Source organism: Haliaeetus albicilla, chromosome 22 (genome assembly GCF_947461875.1).
Source record: "Haliaeetus albicilla chromosome 22, bHalAlb1.1, whole genome shotgun sequence".
Taxonomy (NCBI): Eukaryota; Metazoa; Chordata; class Aves; order Accipitriformes; family Accipitridae; genus Haliaeetus; species Haliaeetus albicilla.
In genome coordinates, this window is record NC_091504.1 from 22104084 (window position 1) to 22114972 (window position 10889).

Below are 10889 nucleotides of genomic sequence, written 5' to 3' on the forward strand. Positions count from 1 at the left end.
CTCAGCAGCAGCAGCTCCCAGTCACGGGCCCTCTGCCACCCCGGCAGCTGATTCACGCCAGGTCCGAGCTCTGCAAAGCCCTGAGTCGGCTCTGAAAATGTAAATCTGCCTGCAAGGAGCCACGGGGCACAGCAGTGACTCAGCGGGGAGCAGAGGGAGCCCCGCCGGTTTGGCGGGACACCCCCACCCCGGGCTGTTGTGCGGCCCCTGGGGCGCTGGCTGCGTTAGCACCCTGGTTTTCTGGGGAGGTGGCGGGGCATTTGTGAGAAGAACCCTCTCCTGGTTCATGCTGTGGGTTGGAAGCAGCCGGGGTGTGGAAGACGGGATACCCATGAGCACTGAACGGCTTGGGGCTAACAAGGGGGCTGCAGGTACCAGCCTCTTCCTCCCAGGAAAACCCTAAATATAAACCTGTCGGTTTCAGGTTTGCTGGTCATGTGTGCGATGATCATCAATCTGGGCTCTAACCAGGCTAAATATTCTAACTTGGGCTGTGGGCTTGAGATATGATCCTTCGCTTTACCGATGCGGAGAGGGCCGTGCAAAAGTCATCCAGGGCTGCTGTGAGCGCAGCCATTGCACACAGCAATGTCCAAGGGGAGCAGCTGGCTCAGCACTGTTACTAGTAGCTCCTCATCCCAAATCTCAAGTACAGACAGGACCAGAGTGCTGGAATTTCCAGTTACGTGTATGCTTCGGGAATTTTGTTCATAGAAAATCTGTTTTAAAGATGACCCACAAAGGAAGATGAATAGCTTGCTGGTTTCTTCCTGCTTGATTGTTGCCATTTAAGGCCAGGAATTAGATTAGGGGTAGATTGGGGGTTTCACTTAGAAATAGCAAGTGCCTCAAGTCTTCATTACCTATTTTGCTTCTAGGCCTGTGAGAAGGCTCTGGAGTTGAAGAGGAAAACCCCTCAGCCCTCAGATGAGGGAGAGCCTCAGTTAGAGAATCTGTACCTGTTTTGTTTGTCATGTGTTTCACTTAAATGGAAGGTAATGACAAATTAAATCCGGAGGCTCTTCAGTCAAGTCCAACTTGTTTGACATCTGGGAAAAATACCAACCTACCATATTTGCAGTCAGCAGAGAAAGCAGAGACCGGGGTGGAGGAGACCTGCATTTCCAATGCAAATGTTAAATAAAATCATCAGCAAGGCCCATAAGCAGAGTAAAAGCCCTGCCCAGAGAGCCAGATCGGCTGGAGCAGCCTGCATTAGGGCTAGCCACAGGTTCCCTCCAGCTCTGAGGCGTACATGGACCAGACAGCAGTTGACAACCCCAAATAAGAACTGGGAACAGAGATAGGTATAAGAACCTCCCAAGGAGAAACCAGGCTCCCAGCAGTTCATAAGAGGAGCTGCACGTGAACTCATGATCCACCAAATAAAAGAGCAATGTGGTGGTATAGATAAGACACGGAGGTTAAACACAAGGCAGCGCCAGGGCATCAGGTGGGCAGTAAAGGAGAAAGGAAACGAACAGCTACAGCAGACTCAGGCATTTCACGTGATGGTCACTGGGAGGTGGCCAGCCAGTGAGAGGAGAAACCCTCCCTGCTGTACCTCGCTTCAGGAACACTCTTCTCAGTGTGGACCCTTGGGAACCTTCTGTGGAGATGGGTTCAGTTTGGGGCTGGGCCATCTCAGGGCAGACTTTGTTCATCTTATGAGTAATACACAGTTTTCTTAGCCCAAAGAAGGCAGGCACATACCATGCTGTCCCAGTCCAGGAGGGCAAACAAACAAATTAATGCTAGTATCAAGATATTTTGTTCTGTATAAGACAAAAATCTCTTAACTCTTCAAGGCCAGACTGGCCTGGGGATTTTATACTTTTCCCTCTGGAAAGTCTTGGGTCATTTGTCTCTGATTCTTCTTAAGACTGATATGGTCTGGACATCTCATCTTTTTGTCAGCATGACTAAAGCCCAGCTGGACTACAGTGGCCAGAGCTCTTGGTATGCTTGGGTGAACTGCTAGCTCCACTGTTGTAAGTGATTTTCAATACTTGATACAGTTTAATACTGTAAGGCCTCCTAAAGTAGCTTACAGATGGGTATAATACAAGTCAGGGCAGACTCCAGGTCAGCAATCCCTCTGCAAAGACCGGCTTCAAAAACCAGGACTCCTCCTGCCCCAAGCACAGCTGATACCCACAGTCCCATCCCTGAACCGATACCTCGGAAAGCCCATTTTCTGAAACTGACGCTTTGCTCCCTCGGAGGGGACTTCTGTGAGGAGGCCAGTTTTGTTTGAATGCTCTGGGATTTCCTGGGACTTTTGCATGCAGCCAGCTGGCTCCTCTCCTGAAGCAGCACACGCTCGCTAACGAGAGAATGGGACCCCCCCAGCTGGGGACCGTTTCTAGTCAACACTCCCTGACACAGCTAAGAGACAATGAGGCCCTTCAGGGCTAAATCCCGAGAGCTGCAACTGTCTCCTTTGCCAAGGACAGCACTAATTCCTGGCGGTGGCTTGATTCCATAAGCAGCTCAGCGAGGTGACTTTCCAGGTCACCAGCTAATTGCAGGTGAAGTGCCAGTGACTGTCTCCAGCAGGAGCGAAAGTTGGGAGCTCTGGGGAAAGAAAGGGAGTAAAATGTGTTTGCTCAGCTCCCTTGAGCTGAGCCAGCTTCCCGCGGGCAGCTAAAGGGAGGCGAGAAAGGGCTGGGTGGCTTGCAAGGATCTACAGCTGAGTCCCGCCGTCTCTGCGGCCTGAGAAATCCCAGTACATCACCACCACTGAACCAGACTGGGATGCACTCAGCCTGGCCCATGGATGGCTGTTTTAAACCTCCTGGTCCCCCCACAACCCCAGCTGTTTGTGTGCTGGAGAGGAGGAGGAGGTAGCCAGGGGACTGATTATTCCCTACACATCTTCTCCTTTGAGTGTTGCCCATGGCTGGTGGCTTCAAGCACCAGGACATGGCTAAACCAACTCCTCTACCGCCCTTCCTGTGACAGGCCCCTCGGCATTTCCCCACCTCTGTGAAACAGCGAGGGGTGAACCAAGCCCTGCGAAACACAGTGATGGAGAAACTGCAGTTAAAAAAAAATCCCCCCTCTTCCAGCGCCTGGCGTTCCTGAGAGGAAACCACCCTGGGCTCCCCCCTGCTTGTCGGAGTCGGGAGCAGTGAGTAATGCTCACAGGCTTCCCTGCCCGACGCCACATTCTTTTCTCCAGCATGTAATGGCCCAGAGGAGGAATAAACTGAGCCTTGCTGGAGCAGCCTGCAGAGCAGCCGTGCACGCTGCAGCCTCCCGCCGGAGAGGCATCAGGAAGGGCTGTGAAAGGCTCAGCCTCATTTTATTGGGGGGCTGGTTGCCTGAAACAGCAAGTGACATAGCAAGAAAGGAGAGAAAACACCCTGCAAAGTGTTAACTAACAGCAAGCCTCGCCTGCTGTGCTCTGGAGCATGAAAATGAGCCTGGCTCCCCTGCGCCCAGCGGCTCTGCACCAGCCCATCGCTCGCCCTCTCCCTGTGCCCACACCTCTGCCTGCCTGAGCTGCTCTCGGCCCCTGGCGTTTTGCTGCTCTGTGGTTTTTCCCTCATCGCCACCATCATCTCTTCTGTTCTTTGCGTCAACACATTTTTCCACAGCGATCAGTGACCATTTCAGGGAGGGCTGAAGAAAGGCACCCCATTTCCCTATTGTCATCAGCTTTTCTTGCCTCCTGGCCTTTTTCCTGCCCTGCTCCCACCAGCTCCCTCCCCAGGAGCTGCCATTGCTGCCTCCTCACCCCATTTCCCCAAGACCTCAGGTTATAAGCCCAGTTTGGGCCTTGCTCCAACCTGTTTCACCTCCCCTGTTGCAAACTGGTGCTTCCAGTAACTCGTCTGCTCACAGCCCAGTGTCTGCACCTACAGCCCTGCCAGGCTCCTACTGCACCCGGGGCAGCCAGGAGGGAGGCTGGGGAGATGATGAAGGGCAGAAACCAGCAGGTCCACCCCGAACACAGCATGATGCTGGAGCAGGATCAGGCCAGGCAGAGGATTAAAGAGCCAATGGAGCCTGTTCCCTGCCTTTCATCTGCAGCGAGCATGACACAATCACAGCCATTAGCTCTTCAAAGACAGGCAGGTTGGAGGAGCCTTGGGAAGCCAGCACGCCTGTGAGCAAGGCTCCAAGGTCTGGTCTGCCGAGTTGGCAACGCACAGTGTCACCTGGCTTTGCTCTCCCTGGTCCCTGACCTGGCAGCCTTGGTCCTCTCTGTCTCCTTCCTTCCACAGCAGTGGCTCCAGCTCCTGGGGCTCACGGGCTTTGCTGTGCCCAACAGGGTCTCAGCTCCCTGCACAGCTTTGTGAGGGTCGCCACCGTGGCTGCTCCTTTTCATGAAACTGGAGAATTTGATCCATCAAACATGGCTGAAGCTTCACTGAAGATTCAAAAGCCCAGAGGATCAGGACAGAGCCAAGAAGCCGTGCAAACCTGCCTTCTGGCAGAGGCTGGGCTAGAGGCAGGTATCTGCACTGCCCACAGCAAGTCCTAGAGCTGTAATGGTCACTCACCATGCAAGAGCTTCCTCCCTCCCCACACCCTTTTCCCAGCCCTGCCCAGCCATGTGTAACAGCCCAGTGGCTCTGCTCTCTGAAGTCAGTTTTTTCCACTTCACAAGATACTTTCTCTTGCTTTCACCTGAAAGCTGCTCCACCCAGCACACAGCCTGCCAGAGAGCATGAGTCTCCCAGCCTGAATACAGGACTCCCAGGGAAAACCAGGAGGACAAAAAAAGCTCCAGGCACCTGGTGCAGGGAGAAGAGGGGACACTGCCCCATGGCAGGGTCTGCAGACTAGCCAAAGGACCCTTGGCTAAGGGAAAAGCCAGCTGCTTTGCACGATGTTTATGGCACCACCACCACCACTCCCCCACTTGCTTTCAACCCAAAGCCAGTCATGCTGCCCTGCTAAGGACCCACAGGGCAGCATTTCAGAAGGTGCAGTTGGATCCCCACTAAGCCCAGCTCCTCCAGCAGCTCCCTATGGCACACACCAGCAGTATCTGGAGAGCTCCAGCCACAGCAGCCGTGGAGACCTGTGCAGGTTTGGCAGGCTCAGTTCTTCCCCATTCTATCGCCATGAGCCATCTGGCTCGCACACCAGACCGCCCGCAGCACCAGCGTCCACCCCCAGTCAGATAGCTGACCTGTGCAGCCTGGCAAGGCTAGATCAGAGCATGTAGTAACTGTCAAGAAGTGGCACAGAAGAAAGAAAAGGAACAATCAACACCAGTCAAGCCTCTATGGTGTGCACTTTTATTTGAACTGGTCTTAAGTCAGTGTACAGGTAGCCCCTCCCTCCCCCACATACTGGCACCACTTCTCCTAGACCCTGCGGGGGACTGTAAAGCCTTCATTCACATCTATCACTGGGGAACACAGCCTGCTTGCTTGACAAATCGAAGAGAAAAAGGATCAAGTGTGTTTTGTTTTTAAGGCGGAAAGATACAAAAAGACACTTGTTGGGTTACATAATTTACAGACAAGCAATTATAACCTAACACCAGTAACTGGCATGGGCTCCCTCCGAGCTCAGCTGCTGCCTTCACAGAGGCGAGTAACTTCCTGTAACAATGCATTATAACAATATTTGGAATGACTATTAAAAAAAGAAACAAATGTACAATCAAAGTCCTCAGATGCATTGTAGAACTTTGGGGGCGTTCGCTCCAACATGTTTCATTTTAAGACTGCTGCTGACACCTTCACCATTCCAGTTTTTTAATCCTGAGTCAAGCGCCAAAAAAAAAACAAATAAAGCCATGCCAATCTCATCTTGTTTTATGCGCATTTATGGGTTTCATTTCATCACAAGGGTGTGGGTGTTGGTAACAGTCCGGTTTAGAAGCATTTGCGGTGGACAATGGAGGGTCCGGATTCATCGTACTCCTGCTTGCTGATCCACATCTGCTGGAAGGTGGACAGGGAGGCCAGGATGGAGCCTCCGATCCAGACAGAGTACTTGCGCTCAGGTGGGGCAATGATCTGCAGGGAAGAGGAGGAATCAGTCAGATGCACAGTGTCATACTACACTCACTGCCCATGCATGGCCCTGCAAGACAGAGCTGCCCAATTCCCTTATCTAGCCTTGGCCAAGATACCCTGAAGTCCAAACAGGCTTAAGACACCTCACACGCCCATCTCCCTCCTCCCACCTTTGCAGCCAGTATTTACACTAATCCCATTATTCCTATGGTTGGGTAGACGCCATCTTGTCCAGAGCAAGGCCATTAAGGCCACACCAGACACAGAAGTACGGTTTCTATCTTTTTTTAGCAGGAATTTAGCTTACCCCCCTCCACCCGCTCTTGCATTTCAGCATTAACAGCGGTGCTGAGAGGTTACCCTGACTCCATCCTACCTTGATTTTCATTGTGCTGGGTGCCAGGGCTGTGATCTCCTTCTGCATCCTGTCAGCAATGCCAGGGTACATTGTGGTACCACCAGACAGCACTGTGTTGGCATACAGGTCCTTACGGATATCCACATCGCACTTCATGATGGAATTGAAGGTAGTTTCATGGATACCACAGGACTCCATGCCTGTGAGGAAGAAGCAAGTCTCCAGTCAGCAAGGGCTCAGACACAGCCAAGGAGGCCTGAGGAGCTACTATGGGCAACCAAGAAACCAGCAGCCCCTTCAGTGGGAAGGCACTACATAGCCACAGCTCTGACAGGCTCAACCTCCTGTTCTACTGTCCCAAGTCCCTCAAACAGCTTCAGGCTGTGTGGAAAGCAAGACTAACTGGTGGGACAGCACAGAGCTTGCTATGGACCAGCAATAATACAGTAACTGGCTGCCACGGTCTCCAGGCCACCCTTTACAGAAAGGAACATTGAGGGGCACAGGGTATCCTAGAAAAGTTGGACTTACCCAAGAAAGATGGCTGGAAGAGAGCCTCAGGGCACCTGAACCTCTCATTGCCAATGGTGATGACCTGGCCATCAGGGAGTTCATAGCTCTTCTCCAGGGAAGAGCTAGAGGCAGCTGTGGCCATCTCCTGCTCAAAATCCAGGGCGACATAGCACAGCTTCTCCTTGATGTCACGCACAATTTCTCTCTCAGCTGTGGTGGTGAAGCTGTAGCCTCTCTCTGTCAGGATCTTCATGAGGTAGTCCGTCAGGTCACGGCCAGCCAGATCCAGACGGAGAATGGCATGGGGAAGGGCATAACCTTCGTAGATGGGCACAGTGTGGGTAACACCATCACCAGAGTCCATCACAATACCAGTGGTACGACCAGAGGCATACAGGGACAACACAGCCTGGATGGCTACATACATGGCTGGGGTGTTGAAGGTCTCGAACATGATCTAGGGAGAGAAAAGGAGGGGTTGAGTCAACAGCAAAAAACAGGGTTCTCGCTACAGGTCTACACCAAATCCATGCAAGCGGTTTTACTTTTGTCCCTAGATAAGACTTCTCTCCACTCCCCCTCGAAGTCCATGCTCAACTTGCCTGGTCTCCACCCACACCTGCCAGCTCAGAGCCTGAACAGGGACACCACCACAACAGACCCATCCGCATGTCACAGCAAGGAACGAAACAAATGCCAAGTAAACTACAGTACAGTCACTCAAGGCTGGTAAATGGATTAGTGTGTCTAGTCAGAAACGGCAGTTAGACATGTTGCTAGTTCAGTCTCAGAGAAAGCCAGCTTAGAAGAGCAAACAAAACCTGTCAAGGTCCAGCAAAGAGGAGACTCAGGTCAGGAAAGGAAAACCCTGTAAAGATGGCAAAAAGGGAGAATAGTGGTGAAGGAGGAGAGAGGACAACATGGAAGAGGAGAGCTGGCCTGCAGCAACATCTGCTGTAGCTCCAAGCTCCAGAGCTTTACACACCTGTGTCATCTTCTCTCTGTTGGCTTTGGGGTTCAGGGGAGCCTCTGTGAGCAGCACAGGGTGCTCCTCAGGGGCTACTCTCAGCTCATTGTAGAAAGTGTGGTGCCAGATCTTCTCCATGTCATCCCAGTTGGTGACAATACCGTGTTCAATGGGGTACTTCAGGGTCAGGATACCTCTTTTGCTCTGGGCTTCGTCACCAACATAGCTGTCTTTCTGGCCCATACCGACCATCACACCCTGCACAACAAAGAATAAGCAGTAAGTACAGCTGAAGGGCAAGCCCCACGGGATGGATAACCTGCTTTTCCCAAAACCGGGTCTCCAATTACTGCCCCCACCCTATCAAGGCATTCGGCCAACTGCTCCAGCACACGCTGCACAAAAGCTCTGCAGGAAGCCGTATTCCCCACCAGTTGTGTTGCAGCGCAGAAGCCTCTTGTGTTATAAAGCCAAATAAAATGGCTTCTTAAAGCTCAATGCCCTCTAGGGGAACCGCTTCCACCGAGAACTCCCTCTCCTTTGTCCCATTACCAGGCACCCCAGCCACGTACCTGATGTCTGGGGCGACCCACGATGGATGGGAAGACAGCACGGGGGGCATCGTCCCCAGCGAAACCGGCCTTGCACATACCGGAACCATTGTCAACAACGAGCGCGGCAATATCATCATCCATGGCTGGCTGCGGAAGAATAGACATGAGCATCACCGGGTCACCCGCCACTCACCAAACCCGGTCCCCACCGCTGCGGGCGTGGAAGGGAAGGCGATGCCGCCCTGGACCTTCTTTCCCCCCACCCATTTCCTTCCTGCCAGAGAGTCACCACTTCGCCCGGCGCCCGCTAGAGGGTGCGACGCCTGACCAGATTTCGGCGCTGCACGGATTTGGGACAAAGGAAGTCCCTGCGCCCTCTCACATTATTACCATAAAAGGCAATGGATGGAGAGCGCCACGCCTCGCCGGCCTCGCCCGCCACCAGTTTTTTTTGGGGGGGTATGCCGGTGGCCACACCCCTCTCCCCCCCCCCGGCAGGGCGTGGCTGCCACGCCCCAGCGCCCCGCCGTGTGCCCAGCCAGCAGGGCTTGACACCTCGCCCGGGCTCCACGCTTCCACGCAGCACCCGTGGGTCGTGCCCGGTGCTCACCCTGGTTGCAAAGGGGCTCCTGCAGCCTCGGGGCAGGGGGGGGGAAGCAGTAGCCACCTCGCCCCATCCGCTAGCCAAAGGTGAAAGGGGCTCTGCCCCGCCGACAGCACGGGTGGGATTAAAGCCAGGGTCTTATGCAATTGCCGCCTGCCCCGAGGAGGGCGAGCTCAGCTCCGCTACCTCCGATTTAATCCGCTGGCATGGTGGGGGGGGACGGGGGGACGACGGCGGCAGCTACCGGCACATGTGCCAGCCCGGCACGGGGCAGCCCGCCTGCACAACGGCACTGCCGCTACTCGGGCACAGAGGGGGCTTTCTTTTCCCCTTCTCCCCCCCCCCCCAGCTTTGCGTGCAGCTTTTGTTCCCATGCAACAACCTCGGGAGGGGGTGCCGCCCCCCAATTCCCCTGCAAGAAAAAGCCACCGGGGCTCTTTGCATGTGCCTGGGGGGGGGGGGTTGGGGCTGCGCCCCTCCCCAACGGGGGACAACGCCCCCAGGCCCGACCGCGGACCCCCCCCAAGCCCCCCCCCCCGACGATTGGGGGCGGGGGGGTGCAGCGCGGAGCAGACAAAGCCCCGAGCCCCATTCACACCCCCCCCGCCCCGCGTCGCTCCCGGGGACACAATAGCCGAACCGCCCGCTCCCCCCAACGCCGTGCACGGCCGCCAGCAATCCTCTTACCGAGGCGGATTAGCCCCACGGAGAGCGGGGGGGGGCGGGGGGGGGGCCGACCCCCCCTCCCACGCAAGCAGCACCCCCAAACTATTATTAAAGCGCCATCTCCTTCTACATCCCTTAAAATATTTACAGCGGACCGGACTTCCCCCCCCCGCCAGCAAACAAAGGGAGCGCCGGGAGCGAGCACGCCATCTTCCACCAAGCTTCATTAAACTAATATCGATAATAACAACGATTTAACGGCGGAACTCGGAGAGAAGACAACCCCCCCCCCCATTTCCCTCCCCCGGTCCCGCTCACCTTCGGGGAGTTGGCGCGGTCGGAGCGAGAGCGGTGGCGGGAACGGGGCGCGCGCGCGCGGGAGGCAGGCAGAGCTCGCAGCGGCTCCCGCCCGTTGCCCGGCTCTGTTTTTATCGGGCCGCCGCCGCCGCCGCCTCGCCATAAAAGGAAACTTTCGGAGAGCGCCCTTCTGATTGGGCGCCGCCGCGCCTCCCCGCCTCGTACCGGCCACGCCTCCCCGGCTCGCCGCGCCCGCCCCGCCCCGCCCGGGCCGGCGCGCGCGCGGCAGCGCCCCCCCCGCCCGCCCTGCAAAAAAAAAAAAAAAAAAAATATTGGGGGGGGGCAAAGCAAATTCGGGGAGGGATGGGGTGCGGGTGTTGTGGGTGCGATCCCCCTTAGTTTCACTCTGCTTTGCTGGGGAAGGGGCCTGTTGCTGCTGTGCTCGCCCCCCCCCCATTCCTCCGGGGGTCGCGGTGGTCCGGTAGCCCCCCCCCCGGGAGGGGAACGGCCGCAAGCCTCACACAAAGCCCCGTTGCTGGAGGAGGAGGAGGGGGGGACCCGGCCTGTTTGCCCCCGGGCTGTTTGGGAGCCGGGTAGGCAGCTGCAGGCCCCCCCCCCCCCCAGGAGGGGAAGGGGGTAACAGTGGGGGCAGGACGCCGCTGCCCCCCCCCCAGGGTTTTTTTTTGGGGGGGGGGGGGTTGGCTCCTGTCTGCTCCTGCCTCCAGTGCTGCCCATCACCCAGGCCACAGGGAGGGCCGGTGGTCTGCACCCCCAGACAGGGGGCAAACACCAGTAACCCCCCCCCCAGCGTGTCCCAGCTTGGAGTGGGATGCGGGGCCAAGTTCGATGCTGATGTCAGCAGGCAGCGGTGACACCACACGGCTCCTGCCAGGCCTTCGGCCCTTGAACCCACCCGGGGAACATCGTGGCCGCCTCCGGGCACCGT

General features: G+C 56.0%; 1 protein-coding gene across 2 annotated transcripts; it reads right to left on the reverse strand.

Moving 5' to 3' along the window:
- Positions 1 to 5241: 5241 nt before the first annotated feature.
- Positions 5242 to 10093, reverse strand: ACTB (actin beta). 2 transcript variants are annotated; one of them, XM_069810336.1, is made up of 6 exons: positions 9965 to 10093; positions 8395 to 8523; positions 7841 to 8080; positions 6874 to 7312; positions 6361 to 6542; positions 5242 to 5984 (listed from the first exon to the last, which is right to left on the reverse strand). In XM_069810336.1, exons 2-6 carry the CDS (start codon positions 8515 to 8517, stop codon positions 5841 to 5843), a joined length of 1128 nt encoding a protein of 375 aa, XP_069666437.1. In that variant the 5' UTR covers positions 8518 to 8523; positions 9965 to 10093; the 3' UTR covers positions 5242 to 5840. The 2 variants fall into 2 exon arrangements, with proteins under 2 accessions (XP_069666437.1, XP_069666436.1); XM_069810335.1 differs by having other exon boundaries at positions 8395 to 8553; positions 9990 to 10092.
- Positions 10094 to 10889: the final 796 nt, after the last annotated feature.